Below are 20,209 nucleotides of genomic sequence, written 5' to 3'. Positions count from 1 at the left end.
GGTTAAAGTGAGAAGTGCCATCTTGCTAGTTACTCTGAAAGATTTTGAAGCATTTTGTAAGGCACCAACCAGATCTTAAGCACATTTGGGCCATAGCTGCCAAGTTATCCCTTTTTTACAGGGATTTTCCCTTATGCTGAATAGGCTTCCTCGCGAGAAAAGGGAAAACTTGGCAGCTATGATTTGGGCTTGTAAATGGGATCATCCTTTTATCAGTGGGGGAAAAAAGCCCTCTTTGCACTACATTCATGCTAACCCTATCTTGTTAAATATGTGTTTGCCTAGGTTAACATTATGAGAGATCTTTGCTTTATGAACAAAACTTGATTGTCCCCCTCTTAAAAGAGCAAATCCAAACAAAGCTGTGTTGGGTGTGGGTGTGTTATTGATGTGTATTTTTTGTTTTGTTTTTATGTTGTAAACCGCCATGAGATCCTCAGATAGAGGATTTGTATAGAAATTAAATAAATAAATGGGACTGCACTTTCTTCAAAGAAAATGCTTTTTTAAAGAAAAAAATATTGCATGGTCATGGTGTGGAATGTGTGCTGGTCTTTAGCTGGGGTACTGTTTGGGGAGGGTTGTAGCAGGGGAGAGTGTTGCTGTTACAGATTAATTTTTTGTATCCTTATTTTTAAATCTTCCTATGATTTATGTGGAAACTGTTCAATTTGTGTACTTTTTGATGTGTTTGTTCATTGCTTTTTGACTACTGTGGTTATATTTGTAACTATGTAATTTGTTTCATGCTGTAAGTCACATTGAGCATGGTTATAGCTGTGGAAATGTGGCATACAAATAAAATGATGTGTGTGTGTTGCTTCCCTGGGTGTGTGGATAGAAAGGGGTGCATAAATCTGTGCAGAAACTAGCTTTTTGTGCAAAGGCCCAACAAACATTCCACGCTCCATCCTCTTTTGCCACACTTGCATGCGGACCTCAAGAAGTTGTGCAGAAGAGAATCTGGCCCTTAAGCTGAAAAAAGTGCTCCCCGTCCTTGCCTTAAACAAATATCTTTCCTGCCCTCCCTGGCCCCAGTATATTTAGATGTTCATCAACCGCCGGCCTGTGAAAGTGCATGAAATCAATGAGCCATTCTCATCTTTTCACCTTCCCGCAGCCTGGTTTGAAATGAGCGGACGTAGCAGGCTAGGGAGCAGAATATAATACTCGCGTTACAAGCCCTTCTCAGTAATGGACGTTACCAGAAAGGAATCAAAGTTCACCTGTTGGCCTTCTGAAATGGTGACGGGGCTTAAGCAATTAAAGGAACTTCTCGTATTAAGAAGAGGCTTCGTGCATCGCTGAGGTGAAATGGAGACCCGTCAGCGGCATTCGTTAATGGAATATAACATCAAAGATGCTGAGATCAAATAATCTTTAAATGATTAATGGTGTTCAGGTTCATTATCTTCCTTGCTAGCTCACCAATGTGTCAGAGGAAGATACAAAAGACAATCTTTCCTCCATCTTAGAATTCCCACAAAATCTGACACTCTCACTGGTCATCTCTCTCTCTCCCCCTCTCCCTCTGGGGGCATGTTAAATGTTCTGAGGCAGTACTGGAACAAGCCAATACTTTGGGGCCGGAGGAATCAGAACTGAAGTCGCTTAGTTAGTTGTCCCCCACTACCATTATGGTTCCAGATGCATCTCCCTTATCAGGTGAGAGGGAGAGGCAGAAACAGGCTGGTTTTAAACTGCAGAAATAATGAATGCTTCAATATAACCTGTAGGCTGTATACACATTTAAACCTCATACATTAAAATATGGTGCTGGAGGAGACTCTTGAGAGTCCCATGGACTGCAAGAAGATCAAACCTATCCATTCTTAAGGAAATCAGCCCTGAGTGCTCCCTGGAAGGACAGATCGTGAAGCTGAGGCTCCAATACTTTGGCCACCTCATGAGAAGAGAAGAATCCTTGGAAAAGACCCTGATGTTGGGAAAGATTGAGGGCACTAGGAGAAGGGGACGACAGAGGACAAGATGGTTGGACAGTGTTCTCGAAGCTACGAACATGAGTTTGACCAGTGCCTGGCGTGCTATGGTCCATGGGGTCACGAAGAGTCGGACACGACTAAACGACTAAACAACAACAACAACATTAAAATAAACCCTGGAACTGTAGTTTATCCCTTGGAGAGCTACAATTCTCAGGACCATTAATATAAACTGCAGTTCCCAGGGGAAATTGTGTGCTTTAAATACCTGGTGTGTAAGCAGCCATAAGTCCACCCCTGGATGGTTAAGTCCAGTCAAAGGCGGCTATGGGGTGTGGCACTCATCTCGCTTCAGGCCAAGGGAGCCAGAGTTTGTCCACAGACAGCTTTCTGGGTCATGTGGCCAGCACGACTAAATTGCTTGTGGTGCAACAGGACTCTGTGACAAGTGCCAGAGCGCATGGGAACACTGTTTACCCCCCCCCAGTGGTACCTATTTATCTATTTGCACTGGTCTGCTTTCGAACTGCTAGGTTGGCAGAAGCTGGGAGAGAGCAATGGGAGCTCACCACCGTTGAGCGGATTCAAATCGGCAAGCCCAAGAGTTTAAGACCACAGCGCCACTCGTGTCCCAGATTTACCTTCGACTTATGACATCATCCAGCATGAGCGACACTTAATTTGGACCTACTCAGACCTGATGATCATCATCTGAGGACTTTCTTCATGTGCCTGCTCCACAAGTGGTCCAAAGGGTGGCAACACAAGAACGGGCCGTTTCTGCAGTGGCTCCCCGTTTGTGAAATGGTTTCCCCGGGGACGTTTGGATTTTCATCGTGTACTTTTATGAACTGCCCTGAGATCTACAGATGAAGGGCAGTATACAAATGTAAGACATACTAATAAAATAATTTTAATTAGAAATGGGTGAACTATCCAAAGATTAATATTTACGGAAATATTTTACATTTATAAATCTCAAATGACATCTGACAACAGGAGACCCTGTCACCTAAAGCTGAGTCAACCCCAGTGACAATTCAAGTGTGGCCATGTCTGGCTTTCATGAAAGGGCCAGGCAAGGAAGAAAGAGAGGAAATATCCCCACTCCTCCCAGTTGTCTTCAGGTATCAGAGCCCAGGTGCAGGAGGGAAGTTGCACTGGGGATACAGACTGTAAGATGCAGGAGGACATAGCCCCTCTCACACCCCTAAAAATTGCCCTTCCACGTCCAATAATATATCCTACTTGGGCAGACCAGGGTTTAAACAAAAATACAGTGTCCCGAATTTCCACATTGGAAACCAACGTCCAAATCCCCGCTCTGTTATGAAGCTTAATTTCCTAAGCACGAGCAGGATCTCACTCAGGAAGTGAGAGGGTATTTATATCTGCCCAATCAAGCCACGGACGAGCCGCAGGTGGATGCCTATAGCCCTAGTTGGATGAGCGCTTAGTGGCTGCAAGCGGTGCTGTCCATGCAGTTCCTCCCCTCAATCTGGCTGCCAGGACTGCATGCACAGAGCCCTGTTAGGAAATAAGCGATAATGCCAGGCAGCTATTTGGGGGGGGGGATGCCGGACAGGGGAGGGGAGGGGAAGCACTGGATTTAGTTCTGCTTCGGCCTACTGAACAGCTGATCGGCATGATTCTTTCATTGTGCACAGACAGACTTGGCCGCCCGGTGAAAATGCCGTCTGATATGTGTGTATGTGTGTGTGTGGTCTTCACCTGTTGCCCGCTACTTCCTCCCAGAGTACACTTGATTCCCCCTCGGACACGCAGTCGCCGGACTGCATGTCGGCCTGCATGGCGCAGGAAAGGGCTTTGATGAAGCACTGGAGGAATTGCCGCCACCTGTCCGCCTCTACTCCTTGCAAGCCATTGTGAGAGGCAAAGGAAGGTTTCGACGGATGGTGAAGAATGGTTTCTTCAGGCCGCTTAAGCGAATGGCAAACAAGATAACGGAATTTTGCAAGGCAACCCCAATTTCTGCTTGCAGAATAAATTGTGCACGCAGGAAATAGTATGCAGGTGTGTGTCCGGGTCAGTCAGCCATGAGTAAAAGAAAGAAATTCAGTAGCTGAGAGCTACAAAACTGGAATGTTTGATTTTGCAGTAAAACAGTTTAGGGAGCAGATGATAATGCTAGCAGCAAAGGGCTATTAATGGTTCTGCACCAACACAGAGGCAGATCTCAGTTGGAGTGCGGCAGGACTCTGTCCTAGACCCTGTGCTTGTCAACTTTTTAATGACTTGATTTGGATGAGAGTATAAAGCAGGCACCCCCAAACTGTGGCCCTCCAGATGTTTTGGCCTACAACTCCCATGATCCCTCGCTAACAGGACCAGTGGTCAGGGATGATGGGAATTGTAGTCCAAAACATCTGGAGAGCTGAAGTTTGGGGATACCTGGTATAAAGGGAATGCTTCTCAAATTTCAAATGACATGAAGCTGGGGAGGGACAGAAAACAGAGACCAAATGGCCTTGGCTGGCTGACACGCCAGGGCAAGGCCAACAGGAAGAACTTTGAGAAGGCTGCTCCATCACCATTTAACACTTGGGCTCCCTTCTTCCATAGAGAAGGGTGGGTAGGAGAACGATCCCATCACTGTGGTGGACAATTGCTTAAGGGAAGCTGCTTCCTTTCATAGAGCAGGCACTACCCTCACTAGAGGAGTGGGTGGCGCTGTGTTATAAACCACTGAGCCCTTTGGGATTGGCAATCGGAAGGTTGGCGGTTCGAATCCGCACGACAGGGTAAGCTCCCGTTGCTCTGTCACAGCTTCTGCCAACCTAGCAGTTTGAAAACATCCCAGTGCAAGTAGATAAATAGGCAGGGCAGTCTCGAGCAGGTCGGGGGCCATGGCGCTGAGGGGCGGAGATCACTCTGGCGCCCCGCCCTCACAGGGTGCAGCATGGTTTCTGCGCAGCTTCACCGTGCAGCACCCCACCTACCAGCCCAGCACCCTGGCGCACCACACCACCGGGGCTCTACCTAGAGCCGGCCCTGTAAATAGGTACCACTGTGGCGGGAAGGTAAACAGTGTTTCCGTATGCTCTGGCTTCCATCACGGTGTCCTGTTGTGCCAGAAGCGGTTTAGACATGCTGGCCACATGACCCGGAAAGCTGTCTGTGGACAAATGCTGGTTCCCTTGGCCTGAAAGCGAGATGAGCGCTGCAGCCCCATAATAGCCCTTGACTGGACTTCACCGTCCAGGGGTCCTTTACCTTTGGCCTTTACCTTTCTACCCTCTCCTTCCACATTCAGAGCCTCTGCAATGACTCGTTCACCCCTCTTTCAGAGCCTTGAAGGATGAGCTAGTCACTTGGGGGTCAAGTAGGAATTTTGGGACCAACCTCCAATTGGCCTTGATATTTTGCGTGAGACAGAGGTATATAAATACTTTTATGAATTAAAATGAGGCTGCCAAATGTGGCTTCTGAAGGAAGGGCAACATGAGATCACATGGGATCTCCTATCTGTATTCATAAAAAAAGAAAAGTGAGTTCACAAGACATCCGAGCATTCCCTCGTCTACGCTCTGGGGCGGAGGGCAAGCAGGGTGGAAGGAGAAGGGAATGGAGATAGTTAGGTCTTTTGGTCAACGTGCATCATTCCTTGAAAGGAAATGTGGCTTCTCTCCAAAACGTGAAGAGGGAAACCCAGGAAAGATTCCAGTGGGAAGAGAGCGAGAGAGGAGGAGGATCAGACGAGGCAGAAAGCGAAAGAATGCAGATGTGGTTTTGCATCTGCTGGGAAGATGCTGAGAAGGCAAAAGAGACTTGAGAATCCCTCTCTCTCACAGGAAAGCAACAGTGGAGAGGACTGTGTGATTTGCAGCAACAATAATTACCCTGGGAGCACAGTGCCCTATGCGCTGCAATGAGCATGGGTGGCCTGTGGAGCAGGGAAGTGGGCGTATGTGGCATATTCTGGGCAGGCCCATGAACCTGACAGTGGCCCGCTCAGTCTTGTAGCCTGCTGCATGCTTCTTTCCATCCTTAGTGCTTTCTGTGTGACTCCTGCCCTGCTCAATAGGCTTGAAGTAAACCTAACCCATGGCAGAGCTGGTCTGTAAATGTCAGTGTCACTGTATTTCAAGTCTGAGAAAATCACGCTACTAATTGATAGATATAATTTCTCCACTAAAAGCCCAGCTAGATTAAGTGGGGCTTAACTTTCAAGGAAATACAAATGGGATTGTTGTTTTGGATTGCGCAGCTCTTTAGGAGCGAGCTGCTTTTCCCACCTGGAGGATAGCTCAGTCAGCAGAGCAAGATTCTTAATCTCAGGGTTGCAGGTTTGAGCCCCACCAGGGCCAGCTCGCCCATTGGCTCTAGTAGCGTGGGGCGCCAGGGCGCCGGGGCGCTATGGGGCACCCCAGCAAGTGGAGGAGCTGCGCGGCGGCCTCCCTTTTCCCTCCTGAGTCTTGCATGCCCGCCAGCCGCACCGCTCAGGGGAGAGCAGGGAACAGGGGCACTAGGACCCTGTTCTGCTCTGCAGCGCCAGGGTCATCCCTCTCCCCAGCGCTGCGTTTCATTGGTAGAGGCGACGCCACATGGCAGCAGCTCTACCAATGAAACGCAGCGCCCTGTTGGCGGGAAGGAACGCAGCGCCCTGTTGGCACAAGGAAATGGCTGTGACATGTAAGCCACTTAATGTGAAGCAGTCTGTTGAAAGCAACAGAGGATTTCTGGAGTTAGTATCTTCTTGACTGCAGCTTTTGTCCAACAACAACTTGGTTTTATCAGTGAGCATGACCCTGAGTGGAGGGCAGCAAAGAAGGGGAAAAGACCCCACACCATTGCTGGACTCCTGTTATTAACATACCCTGTTACCTTTTCTTCCCACCCACCCCTTCAGAGATCTTAACATGTAGGACACAACTCACCCACCTAGAAATATACTTTACCCATACTATGTTCCCCCTACATTTTTCCCATTTCACCACTGAACGTGACAGCTTTAGGCTCTACAGAGTTAAAGCTACATTGGTGCCCTCAATTACAGTACTTTTAATCTGAAGTTTCCAAACACTTGAATTTAGTGTGCTGTGACACTAAACGTGACACTTGTCAGTTTACAAAATGTGAAAGTAAATGGCACTAAAATCTACAAACTACTTATACTGTCTGTCAATTTAATAAACAACCCAGTTAAAACTGAATGGCAAAGATTATATATGACTAAAAATGAAAATAGAGGACTCCCCTCACATTGCAAAACTTTTTGGTTAACACAAACTGTTTATCATCTTCTGCGAAAATAGTAGCCTACAGTTTTCATGTATTGCTGAAACACCAGCTTCTGGGTTAGAGTGGGCTATGTTAAGAGAAAAGGGAAAAACAACTATCTGACATCCTTTGATTTCAGCCTGGTTAGTTGTAAAAAAAAAGTCAGTAAGGTTAAACAGTCTTGAATGAAAAGGGATTCAGTGAAAAAGTTGTCTCTGAAAGCTGGGGTGCCATGGGCCTTGCTTTGCAATTGGGCAAATGACACCATAAATCGGTTTCAGGATGTCTGGCCTTGCAAACCACAATTCACTTATGCCAGAGAAATCCTGGAAGAAAATTGCAGATTTCAGCAGATTTTTAAATTAAGATTCTCCAGAAAAATGGATTGTGGACTTGCCTACAAACTCTACTCATTTTATTTTAGAGTTACTCTAATGCACGTTGATGGTGGCCATTTAAGGGGCTTTTATTCTGAGGTACCCCCAAAGGCACACATTGTCTCCTGAGACAGGGGGATTCCAGCCAACCCAAAGTGTTCTTGGTAAAGGATTTTCAGTTTTGGATGCTGTGTAGCAGGGTGGACATGTGGCCTACTTAAAAGAGGACAGTCTTCTATTTGAGTAGAAAGGTGGGGTGTATGTGCGATAACAAAATAAATAAAGCTTATTTTCTGTTCACTGAACCAAAAAGCCTTTGGTGAATGGAAAGAGCACCACTCTATACAACCCAAAGTGAGCAAAATGTTCAACATCACGTGTCATGAAAACTGGCAACTTTGTAGGATAAGAAGAAGCCAAGGGACACTGCCAGGTCCGGATTTAGGTTTGATGAGGCCCTAAGCTACTGAAGGCAATGGGGCCCTTTATATGTCCAGCTGTCTTTTGTCAACAACAAATTGTCGCTGTTTTTTTGTGTTGAATATATGCTAAATGGTGATTTATGGACCTAATAGGTATCTAAAGCCATTGCACATAACATCATAGGAGCCTACACAACACAAAACACTGTTGCTGTATGTATGTTTTATTTTATTTGTTTTTTATCTTATATTTTGGAAATGTACATCCAGGTTTTTTTCCTTTAAATTTTTTTGGGGCCCCCAAGAGAGTGGGGCCCTAAGCTATAGCTTGTTTAGCTTATACATAAATCCGGCACTGGGCTGCTAGACATAGGGACCAGCTTTCAACTTCACATTTAGATGATACTACTAAATGTAGCTAACTCTTTTGGTCTCCTACTCATTTTGCTCCACTGAGGTGGAGGAGAACTGGACTGTCAGTAATTTGTGGCAATCCTACTTCTGGTAGCTGGCGCTTCTAGTTGATTTGGCATATCGATATGCTAGATACGCAGTTTGCTTATTGCACCCTGAAAAGCATCAGATCTGCACAAGGATTCAGTTTGCACCTACAAGTGGGATTCTTTGTCACAGCCTAATTGAGCCCAGTTAGCTGATGGACTTTGAATTTAAGCCCAAGAAGCATTGTTCCGCCTCCCAGCCATTGGTGTGTCTCCTTCCTCTTGGTGAGCTCTGACTCATTCTCCACGAACAAAAGCTGCCACCTCATTGACTTCATTAGGGATGCTTTGCACTCAGCAGTGCCACCAGATTTCAAAACAAACAGACAGAGGTTTGCACTTCCTTGTATTCATGCAGAGGAAGCGGCAAGTATACTGAAAGTACACATGTTCCTGATTATTTGCAATGGCAAGAATGCTGATGGAATCACTAGAGTTAAGGAATCCCAGCACTCCTTTGGAACAAGGCATGTAGAGACTTCTGGTTCACATGCAACCTCCTCCTCATAAGAAAGAGGAGAGCGCAAGCAAGTAGAAAAGTTAGTGGTGGCCCCACAAGAGCACACCTGTGAATCTTTTTGGTTTTATAGCAATTGGATTATCATGGCCATGTCTAGTAAGGCATTCTCAACAACCTCACCAAGCTACCATTCCCAAAGTCTAAAACCACCAAATGGTAAAACACAATGATAACCATATGTGTGAACGGACCCTCAGACCCACTGATGCCAATGGGATTACAGTTTCATGGTGAATCAGTCAGCCTAGTCCTCTTAACTCCCAGTGGCTTTTGCACGACTGGGCCTGAGCTGTCAGTCATGCTTGCTACGTTTCTGCTTTTCGGTTTAGCTCCCTCTCAGCTCTAGGCTGGGAAAGGAGGAACCCTCCCAGGAGAGCTGGTTAGACAAACATCCAGACTTGGTGCCGGGACAACCAAAAGCATTTTTTTCAGTAGTTAAGACGGATAGAAGTTGAAAGGAGGAAAGGGAACTTTTTCTTACAGTCCATTTGGCCAGCATAGGGAGTCAGCAGCCGGTTGGAGGTGTGATCGTCTTCAGTTCCCTCTAGCACTGAGCGGGTCTGGCCATCAGGAAGAGGAAAGGTGGAGATTGTGTTGAGTAGCAACATGCAGACAGCAACCACATCCCATAACTTCATCTTAGATTTCCTTCCAACACAGGACCCTGGCAAACAGGAGAGAGACATAACATTAGCGTTTGCATCTTCTCTGTTGATCCCATCCACACTGCTCCATGGCTCAGTGGCAGAGCATCTGAATGCAGAGGAAGTTCCAGCTTCAATGCCCAGCATCTCCAAGTAGGGCTTGGGAGAGACTTCCTGCCTGAAACCCCAGAAAGCCACTGCCTGTCAGTGTGGACAATACTGAGCTAGATGGACCAGTAGCGTGGCTTAGATGTTCTTTTGTCATGTGCCAATCCCTGGCCTCTATCTCATATCCCCATCTTGGCAGTCTGCTTTAAAGCGCCAAGTCTTCTGGTGTTAGAACGCTGCCGTTTCCATCTTCCCTTACAATAACAAACACAGTGCTTGGCGCTGAGGCCATGTTTATTAGAAGCAAGTGATAACTCGTCTTGCTGCTGGCCCTGGTTCTGTGACTCAGCTGCTGGTCAGGGAGGAGAAAGGAGGTCAGCACTCGCTTTAAAGAGCAGTTGAAAGGAACCCAACAATGTCTTCTCAAAGGCTGCTGCCAGACAGTGGATATGTTCAGGTGCTAACTGTTGATGGCCAACCTCAAAGGCCTTCCCTTCTCTCCGTTTCCATGTTCCAAACCTTACGCTTTGCCTTTAAACTGAGCTTGGACCAGACAACCCTTCAGATACACAGCAAACACCAACACACCCACACACCCGCTCCCATAGCTGCCAAGTTATCCCTTTTTTTAAGGGATTTTCCATTATGCTGAATAGGCTTCCTCGCGAGAAAAAGGAAAACTTGACAGCTATGCCCGCTCCATCAACAGCACGTTCCCAAGTGACACGAGCGGTTGAGTCTCCTTCACACTCGTTGCCAGCATGTCTGGTTACTGTGTTCATACAGGAGAGAAAGTGCCATGAATACTATTTTTTGAAAAATCAACCATACCTTTTAGTATCATTGTTTATTCATTTCGACTCCACCTTCCTCCCTTGCAAGGAACTCAAGGTGGTGTACATGTCTCTCCCCTTCCTCATTTAATCCTCACAACAACCCTGTGAGGTAGGTTAGGCTAAGAGACAGTGATTGGTCCAAGGCCACCCAGCAAGTGGGGATTCAAACCCTGGTCTCCCAGGTCTGACACTCTATCCAGGCTGCACATTTACATTAGAGACACAGGAAATCCAAAAGCAAGCAAGCAAGCAAGCAAACAAACAAGCAAGCAAGCAAGCAAGCAAGCAAGCAAGCAAACAAACAAACAAACAAACAGGTGAGGTAAATCTCACATGTAAAAACAATCATGCATAGCTTTCTCCAGCACTTGACTGGGGCCTATCTTCAGCCCCATGAAGTAATAATTGAGCACACACAGAACATCCTTCTCTTGTCACAATAAGCAGCTCACTCAGGGCTGCCCAAGGCAGTATACCTGAAGGAACGTCTCCACCCCCATCGTTCTGCACAGACACTGAGGTCCAGCGCTGAGGGCCTTCTGGCGGTTCCCTCACTGTGAGAAGCCAAGTTGCAGGGAACCATAGCTGCCAAGTTTTCCCTTTTCTCACGAGGAAGCCTATTCAACATAAGGGAATTTCCCTTAAAAAAAGGGATAACTTGGCAGCTATGCAGGGAACCAGGCAGGGGGCCTTCTCGGTAGTGGCACCCACCCTGTGGAACGCCCTCCCATCAGATGTCAAAGATAAATAACTACCTGACATTTAGAAGACATCTGAAGTTTTTAATGTGTGACATTTAATGTATTTTAAATCTTTGTTGGAAGCTGCCCAGAGTGGCTGGGGAAACTCAGCCAGATGGATGGGGTACAAATAATAAATTGTTGTTGTTGTTGTTGTTAGGCTGCCTGAGGCCCCTCCCCGGCATCCTCTGAAGGGTGCATTCATGATGATTTGTGCTCAGGATTATACCAGGTTGGAGGGGGGAAGAATGATTAATGGTTTGTAGGGTTTTTTGTTCTTGCTTTTATCATGTGTTTTGTGCTTTTATATTGTTTTTTTTAATGTTGTGATCCACCCAGAGATCTGAGGATGAAGGGTGGCATACAAATTTAATAAATAATAATAAGCAATCTGCTTCAAAATAGCATTTGGATGGGCAAAAGTTTCAGGGTGGACATACTGCTTCATTTCCAATCAGAAAATGGCAGCAGGACATTTTGCGTATTAAGTTATAATCCAAACATACATGCAGAACCTTTTCTTCAATTACATAGGACTGGAAATGAAAAAAAACCCCAACACCCCAAATGCAACCAAACAAGAGCTATTTAAGCATCATATACATAAAAACACAGAACTTGCTTCAGCCCTGTGACAAGGCATAGTGCCTAAAAATCACTATTATTATTATTATTATTTTTAAATCCTTGTATTTTTCAGAATTTTAGCACAATTTTCTCCTATTACATATATTTCTGTAAGCAGATTTATCCAATATATTCATATTTATCCAAGCAATTTTGCCCAACTGAATGCATTTTTGTCCATCATATTTTTTACTAACATATGCATTTTAAAGTGCAGCTCCCTGATGCATGCATTTTGGATTCACTGTTTACCAGTAGTTAGAGGACAGTTACAAAATTCAGTGAAGCGCAAATTTCAAACGATAGCTGCGTCTCATTTCTCGTACTGGTTCAAGATGTGCAAATTACATGCTTCCTCGTTAAAATGCAAAACATTTGAATATCTCTTCCGCCCCATCACCGGGAGTGGGTTGGGCAACATGTGTGTGTTGCAACAACTAATGTGGTTTTAAGTGCTATAGCCAAAAGCTTCCAAGTTTGTGGCGAAGAAGAAAAAGGAAGAGTTGGGAATGGCCCAATGAAGATAATGAGTAGAAAGGCTCTGACCTGGGTCTTCTTCCTCCCATGGTAGAAAGAACCCCCTCCTGAGTAGGATACCTGCTCAGAATTTTTGCAGATAAACTTGGTCTCTCAGTAAGTGGAAGCAATGTAATACTGTATTGGCAAGGTAAGCTAAAGGTAAAGGGACGCCTGACCATTAGGTCCAGTTGCAGATGACTCTGCGGTTGCGGCGCTCATTTCGCTTTACTGGCCTAGGGAGCTGGCATACAGCTTCCGGGTCATGTGGCCAGCATGACTAAGCTGCTTCTGGCGAACCAGAGCAGTGCACAGAAACGCCGTTTACCTTCCTGCCAGAGTGGTACCTATATATCTACTTGCACTTTGACGTGCTTTCGAACTGCTAGGTTGGCAGGAGCTGGGACCGAGCAACAGGAGCTCACTCCATAGCGGGGAATCGAACCGCTGACCTTCTGATCGGCAAGCCCTAGGCTCAGTGCTTTAACCCACAGCGCCACCCGTGTCCCTCATTGGCAAGGTAGGTAAGCAAAAACGCCCCATTGTGCCCCACTGACTGCTACTGTTAGTTAGTATGGGTGAGACCCTTTGCACATGCTCAAGCTGGACTCCCCACTGTGCATCAGCACCGGGATTCAGAACAGCTTCCGTAGCTTTAGTTTCGCCCCTGGTTCTGCATGTTTTCGATTTTTTTTAAAAGGGGGAATTCAGATTGGGTTACATTTAAAGGGCCTTTGATACGTAAACTTTATAGAAAGTGGGATACTTTGGCTTTCACATCAAAGAAGCAGTGATTTGGCAACTTTCAGTCATAAAGTGTTATATAGGCACCAGTCGGGCCTGGTAAAGTGAGGAGAGAAAGAGGGAGGGATGGAGAAAAGGAGGAGCCATCTGCAAAACTGGAAGGACGTGTAACTCTCTCTTGGCTGAGTTTTCCTATCCTCGTTGAAACTATTATCCGCCTTGCAAACTGGCAATCTGGGACCAATCAGGCATTTCCCATCCTTTCAGCTTGCTCACCAAGAACAGGCTGGTGTGTGGACTGCATTAAATTCCACTGTAAATATTTCAGAACATAGTTCTAGCAAAGAGGCATTTCTGTCTTTCTTGGAAAGCTCGGCCCGAGCGGATCTGAGGTCAGGGGCAAAGGAAACCGGAGCACTTGCAGGTGCTTAATTAGGGCCAGGGTGGATCCCCTCCCTGCCCCTGCAAGCCAGCCTGTTTACACTGTAAAAAGGACTCATTTCTGCAAGGCTTAGTTAGTTCTGCCACAATAAAATAATCAGCACCATTGCGCTTGTGCAGAGTGCCTTTCCCTCACCACTGGGTAACCACAAGCAGTATCATTGGAGCTCCGATTAGGGCTTCTAAGGCAAAGGACACAAATGAATTCTACCCGAACCGGAGATCCGACACTTCTGGATTTCAGCGGGATTACAGCATTATCTGCAACCCCTTGAAGATGAGACATTTGGATTTGACCCGTTTGGCAGCACATCCTGAACAAATTAGACCAGCCTAAATGACACATGGCACGTAAAAGCAGCAGCTTTCGCCTCTGTGGGATTTCAAACACCCGTGTTTACCCTCACTAGTCTTCTTAATTCTGGTAGAATTCTACCACATATTGGGTTAAGACTTTCTGTTGGTGCTGCCCTGGAATCTTTACATACGTAACACTGGGGGAAGATGTGCATTTGCACACTTGGGATGTGCATTTGGGTGGCACCAGAGAGGACACAGTGGATCTATTTTCATGCAGCTGACACCCGTAAGTGAAGTCCTGTGCATCTTTTATCCACAAAAAGTGTCACTGTATTTAAAAGGGCTGGGACATCCATGAGGCGGACTGAGGCAACCACCTTGGGTGGCAGAAGCCAAGGGACACTGTCCGGGCCGGATTTAGGTTTGATGAGGCCCTAAGCCAGGCACCCCCCAAACTTCGGCCCTCCAGATGTTTTGGACTACAATTCCCATCATTCCTGACCACTGGTCCTGTTAGCTAGGGATCATGAGAGTTGTAGGCCAAAACATCTGGAGGGCTGCAGTTTGGGGGTGCCTGCCCTAAGCTCCTGAAGGTAAAGGTAAAGGGACCCCTGACCATTAGGTCCAGTCGCGGACGCCTCTGGGGTTGTGGTGCTCATCTTGCTTTACTGGCCGAGGGAGCCGGCGTACAGCTTCCGGGTCAGGTGGCCAGCATGACTAAGCCGCTTCTGGCGAAACCAGAGCAGTGCGCGGAAACGCTGTTTACCTTCCCGCCAGAGTGGTACCTATTTATATACTTGCACTTTGACATGCTTTTGAACTGCTATGTTGGCAGGAGCTGGGACCGAGCAACGGGAGCTCACCCCGTCGCAGGGATTTGAACCGCCGTCCTTACGATCAGCAAACCCTAGGCTCAGTGGTTTAGACCACAGCGCCACCTGCATCCCATACTGAAGTTAATGGGGCACTTTATATGTCCAGCTGTCCTTTGTCAACAACAAATTGTTGCTTTTTTGTGTTGAATATTTGCTATATGGTAATTTATGGACCTAATAGGTGTCTCAAGCCATTTGCACATGCAGAATGTAGGCACCCTATATATAGAAATGAGGGAGCAGGCTAGCAGGCGGGGCCCATTACTTACATCATAGGAGCCCACACAGCACAAAACATTGTTGCTGTATGTAGGTTTTATTTTACAGTGGTGCCTCGCTAGACGAATTTAATTCATTCCACGGGTCTTTTCTTATAACGAAAAATTCGTCTAGCGAATCCCATAGGAATGCATTGAATTTTTTTCAAAAAATTTTTTGCCCATAGGAACGCATTAATTGAATTTCAATGCATTCCTATGGGAAACCGCAATTCGCTAGACGAATTTTTCATAAAACGAATTCGTCTAGCGAGGCAACCTCCGCTCGAAAAATCCTTTTGTTAAGCAGAAATTTCGTTAAGCAGGGCATTCGTTAAGCAAGGCACCACTGTATTTGTTTTCTATCTTATATTTTGGAAATGTACATCCAGTTTTCCCCCCTTTGAATTTTCTGGGGCAGCAGCAGCTTCCAACTTCTGGCCTGTCTTTCAGCTGCGGCTTTTGCCATCAGCTTTCGGAAACCCAAAGCTGGAAACTGAAGCCAAAGCTGAAGATGAGGTCTAAAGGTGGTTCTGGCTTGGTCTCTGGCTTCCTTCGGCTGGGCTTTGGGTTTCTGAAAGCCTAAGCCCACAGCCCAATGGCTTGGCGCATTTCCATGTCAGTTTGCATTTTTTAAAAAAGTTCTCATGGAAATATATCAGCTATTTAGTGTAAATTTCCCTAACATACACATCTTTCTACACAATTGTGCCCAGTTCCACCACCCCAAATCTTTGGATCTAGCCCTCCACATCAGAAGTAATGAATGAGCAAGATTCCTGGTATCTTGAGCTGTATTGTAAATCTGGCTATGTCTGCGAGGTCAAAGCAGGTGGGAGAAGCTGTGGGTTCCTGGTATCCTCCTGCATAAAGGAATTTAAAGTAAAAGCTGTACAAGTATCGCTTTTTGAGTTATGGCCTGGCAACTCTGAGACCTTGTGCAAGAATAAAAACTCCCCCAATCTCTAACAGGTGCAAGTCTCTCTCATCTCCAGGCATCCAGAATTCAAACAGATCATCTTGAATTTGCATGCATTGTGTTTTGTGTTTCAATAAAAAAACCAAAACCCACCAACAAACCAACGCCTCCATTGGCAGACGGCATAGTAAAAACAAAAAAATTTCTACATCTCCAGGGCTCATCAACACTTCAAAAATGCCCAGTCGAGGTATAGATCCTTGCTGCTTCTTCAATGGTTTATTTTTAATAAAACCGAGGATGGCAACAAAACTAACATTTGTGGTCATCAAGGTGACCTATGATTCCATGGTTAATTTCATTCATTTTTATTTATTGAATTTCTATATACCGCCCTTCTTCTGAGGGACACAGGGCAGTTCGCAATATTCAAACACAAATATAATATAGTAATGAACAAAAACTAACAATCCGTTTCCCTTTCATGACACTCAAAATCAACTCCCTGGTCACCTCACTCTCCCTAACAGATAGGACTGGCTTACTTTGGATCTTCAAAAGCTCTAAAGTTTTTAAAATTTAATTTAAACTCCCAGTTCTTCTTAACTGGTTAGTGGGATGGGCCGTCTGACTAAGAACACCTGTACACTCCCCAAAATATATTATCTGCCTTATCCAAGTTTAACTAACCCTCATGGCTGCACCAAAGGATTCCGGGAACTGTCACCTGGTGGATGTGCTGAGAATTTTACATTAATGTTCCCTAGTCCCAACTCACAGAACTGGACTTTCTAGGAATTGTTATTTAAAGCTGTCTGAGCTGTGGATATATCAAAGTCAATGAGATCATTTGTCTCCTCAAAAGAGGCACCAATCAATTGCAGCTTTGCTGAGCGTAAAGTGATGAAGGACGCTGCAGTTGCTGAATTTTGTAGCCATGATGCAGTTGATCTTTTACCCATCAGGTGGCAACTCTAAGCAGCTCCAGTGATAGCAGGCAGTGACAAAGACAGAATGCTGCCTTGTATTGAGTCAGATCCTTACCCTAACTAACACAGTACAGTAGTACCTTTAGTCACAAACTTAATTCATTCCAGAGGTCCATTCTTAACCTGAAACTGTTCTTAACCAGAGGCGTGCTTTCGCTAATGGGGCCTCTTGCTTCCGCTGCGCCGCTGGCACACGATTTCCATTCTCATCCTGGGGCAAAGTTCTCTACTTGAGGTACCGTAACTCTTCCAGGTTAGCAGAGTTTGTAACCTGAAGTGTTTGTAACCTGAGGCGTTTGTAACTCGAGGTACCGCTTTACTGTGTCAGGCAGAAGCTCTCTGGGTCTTTGGGCAGAGCTCTTTCCTTTATCAGCTACCTGACCGTTGATCTGGAGATGCCACAAAATGGTAGGGCTCCAGTGGCGCAATCGGTTAGGGCGCGGTACTTATACAAAACGAACTTGGGTTCTTCTGCAATGCAGAGCTACATGGCCTTTCTCCTTATATAAATTACTGCTTTTTGGTGCCCCCCCCTCAAAAAAGGGGGACATTAAATGTGCCAGACATCCTTATCGACATGGCACTTGAAATTAAGTCCTACATATCCAAGTAACATGTTTTGCGCAAGAACTGGACATCTTTTAATCGTTCACATCTGCAAAAATTGGTGGATCTACTAGGCAGTACATAACTTGGAGCATCACTTCGCACAGCATGTATAAGATCGTTTTTGCATTTCATGGTATTTGATCTAGAACAAGTACTGTTCTCTTGGTCTTTATACTTAAAATCATCATGGTGCACTCACTGGTGGAGGAAGAGGAGTGCGGGGGGAGCGTACCGCCCCCGGCAGCGCGGTCCCAGTGGGGTGCCATTGCGGCTGCCCCTGCCCACGCTGGGCACCACGCCCCCTCAAGCGGCGTGCACCATGCTCCCAGGACACATGCCCCACCCCACCCCCGCCTGCTCTCCACCCCCCGGTGCCAGAGCATGAAGCTCCACCACTGGGTACACTAGACTATCCGCCTTTATAATGGAAAACACTTGATAACAGAGCATGTCTTCTAGGGCTCCTGTGAATCAGGGGAAGCCACATAGATCCAATCAAAATACTTCTTTGCAAAAGCCTTAGGACTTTTTTCAAAGAGGGCCAGATTTGATGAAGTGAACATGTGTGAGGACCAACCAAAGTTGAGCTTTTTTTTTTTTTTTAGGATTGAAGTTGTTGAGCTATTTTATTTCATTTTTTTACAATTTTACCCCAAAGTTGTGGAGCTTTCTTTAGGATTTAACCCCAACATTGTTGAGTTCTTTTTAGGATTGAAGTTGTCGAACTTTTTCTACAATTTTGCCCCAGAGTTGTTGAGCTTTCTTTAGGATTTTACCCCAGGATATCAGGATATATACTGCCATGGGGATCGGATTAAATTGACTGGCATGCTGGATTAGGCCCCCCGAAACGGACTTTAGACCTTAGGATCTCAACCCTTAAACAGGCCAGGTCCAAAACAACTCTCTACTTCAGGTGAAGGTCAAGATGGTGTCTCCCATGCCATGGATGAACATGGACTGCCTGGAAGTTGGCAGAGCCATCCACTGAACCTAAAGGTAGCAGGCTAGCTTAAGATACTGTAAGGGCAAGAGAATTGGCACCTGTCAGTTGCTGGGAATCACAAGCAGGGGTGCTGCTGCTGCTGCTGGGCTCAAGTCCTGCTTTGGGGCATCTGGTTGGCCACTGTGACAGCAGGATGCTGGACTCAATGGGCCATTATTGACCTGATCCAGCAGACTCTGCTTATGTTCACCTGCATGACCCTGTCCGATAGCACCTTGCTGCTGCCCCTCACTGTCTGCCACCTGAGGTTGCCAGCTGATTTTGCCTAATAAGAAGGCTGGCCCTACTGTAGAATAACTGTTTAACAGTTCTGCGCACTAGAAAGCTCTAGAAACACAACCTCCTGGGTCATCTGAAATGAAAACTTAGGAGAAAGCTCAGTGGTAAGCTAGTTCTTTGCATTGTTCAGGATTGCTTAGCCTGAAATGTCCATAGAATGCAATGTCATAGCTTTCCTGGACAACTGGTCCCATTATTCAATAGTTTGCATAGTTAGGATACCCAATCCAACCCTGCTGTGGAGCCCACTGATGAAATGCTGACATGTCTAACATTTGACCAATGCTCTCTGGCACAGTTTGGCAGAGTAGAACTTCCTGGGAATGTGTGCCCTGTGCCATTTCCCCCAGGATATTTACCTCCGCCTTTTTACTTTCTTTTGCAAACACGCTATCCGGTTATTTCCCTGATCTGGTTCATGAAATGGGAACAACTAAGAGCCACGTGAAAACAAATACACATCAAGAGGACAAGGCTGTGAATAGACCTTGGATGGAACAATCTATTGGTTAAGTTGAACTCCTCTTGGAAGCTCAAACATTGCTCTTTAGTGGTTTTTTATAATAATAATAATAATAATAATAATAATAATAATAATAATAATAATAATATAATTTATTCCAACAAAATATTTAAAAATACAATAAGATGTTGACCTGAAAATGTTGTATATGCATGACAAAATGTCTGCTTTCAGCCACTAATATGAAAGATGCATCTTTCTAAAGATGTTAATTTCTAAAGATGTTAATCTTTAGAGCTCAACATGGACCGGTGTTTCATAAACTCAAACTTTGCTTTGTATGAACACTCCTTTACCACAGTATGAATGGATGGTCTTGACCCCAACCTCTTCTTGATAGTGTGGAGCAAAACAGGGTTGCCCTTTATCACCACTTTTCTTTGTTCTCTCTATCAAGCCACTAGCGATGTTTGTTAGAAACAATGTGTCAGGGGTCTTTACCTTTACCTTTTTAAGGCTTCCTTAACTGAATGGCATCCCCAATTATTACATTGATATCCTGTGTTTCCTCCAGACATGCAAGGAAATGTGCAAGGTGTTCCCCACCTCCCATCCAGCCACTGAATAGAGCCAAGCCTGCTTAGCTTCAGCTACATTGCTGCATTGTGTTCTTTTCGACCATGGCCTGGGACCAAACTATTGCCCTGTTTTCCACTGAGTATACACTTATCTGAAGCTGTAGTTAGTTCCAAATATATAGTGTTTCAGTGCTGGTTAATTGACGATAGCCAAGTTGTTCCAGAATGCCAACAATGCCCTTTTATGCAGTGTTATCTTTTAAACTGCATCATGG

At 45.6% G+C, this 20,209-nt stretch overlaps 1 protein-coding gene across 1 annotated transcript in view; it reads right to left on the bottom strand.

Annotated features, from left to right (window-relative positions):
• The window catches only part of GDNF (glial cell derived neurotrophic factor), a 54,309-nt gene that overhangs the window by 6,205 nt on the left and 27,895 nt on the right, over positions 1-20,209 (bottom strand). The window contains exon 2 of the mRNA XM_035100888.3: positions 9,485-9,667. Within this exon, the coding sequence (XP_034956779.1) occupies positions 9,485-9,641 (157 nt within the window). The 5' untranslated portion in view covers positions 9,642-9,667. The remainder of the gene's footprint in view (positions 1-9,484; positions 9,668-20,209) is intronic.

This window comes from Zootoca vivipara, chromosome 10 (assembly GCF_965207765.1).
Source record: "Zootoca vivipara chromosome 10, rZooViv2.hap1.1, whole genome shotgun sequence".
In the NCBI taxonomy this organism is placed as follows: Eukaryota; Metazoa; Chordata; class Lepidosauria; order Squamata; family Lacertidae; genus Zootoca; species Zootoca vivipara.
Note: the sequence above shows the minus strand (reverse complement) of the source record. Positions and strands in the feature narration are given on the sequence as shown.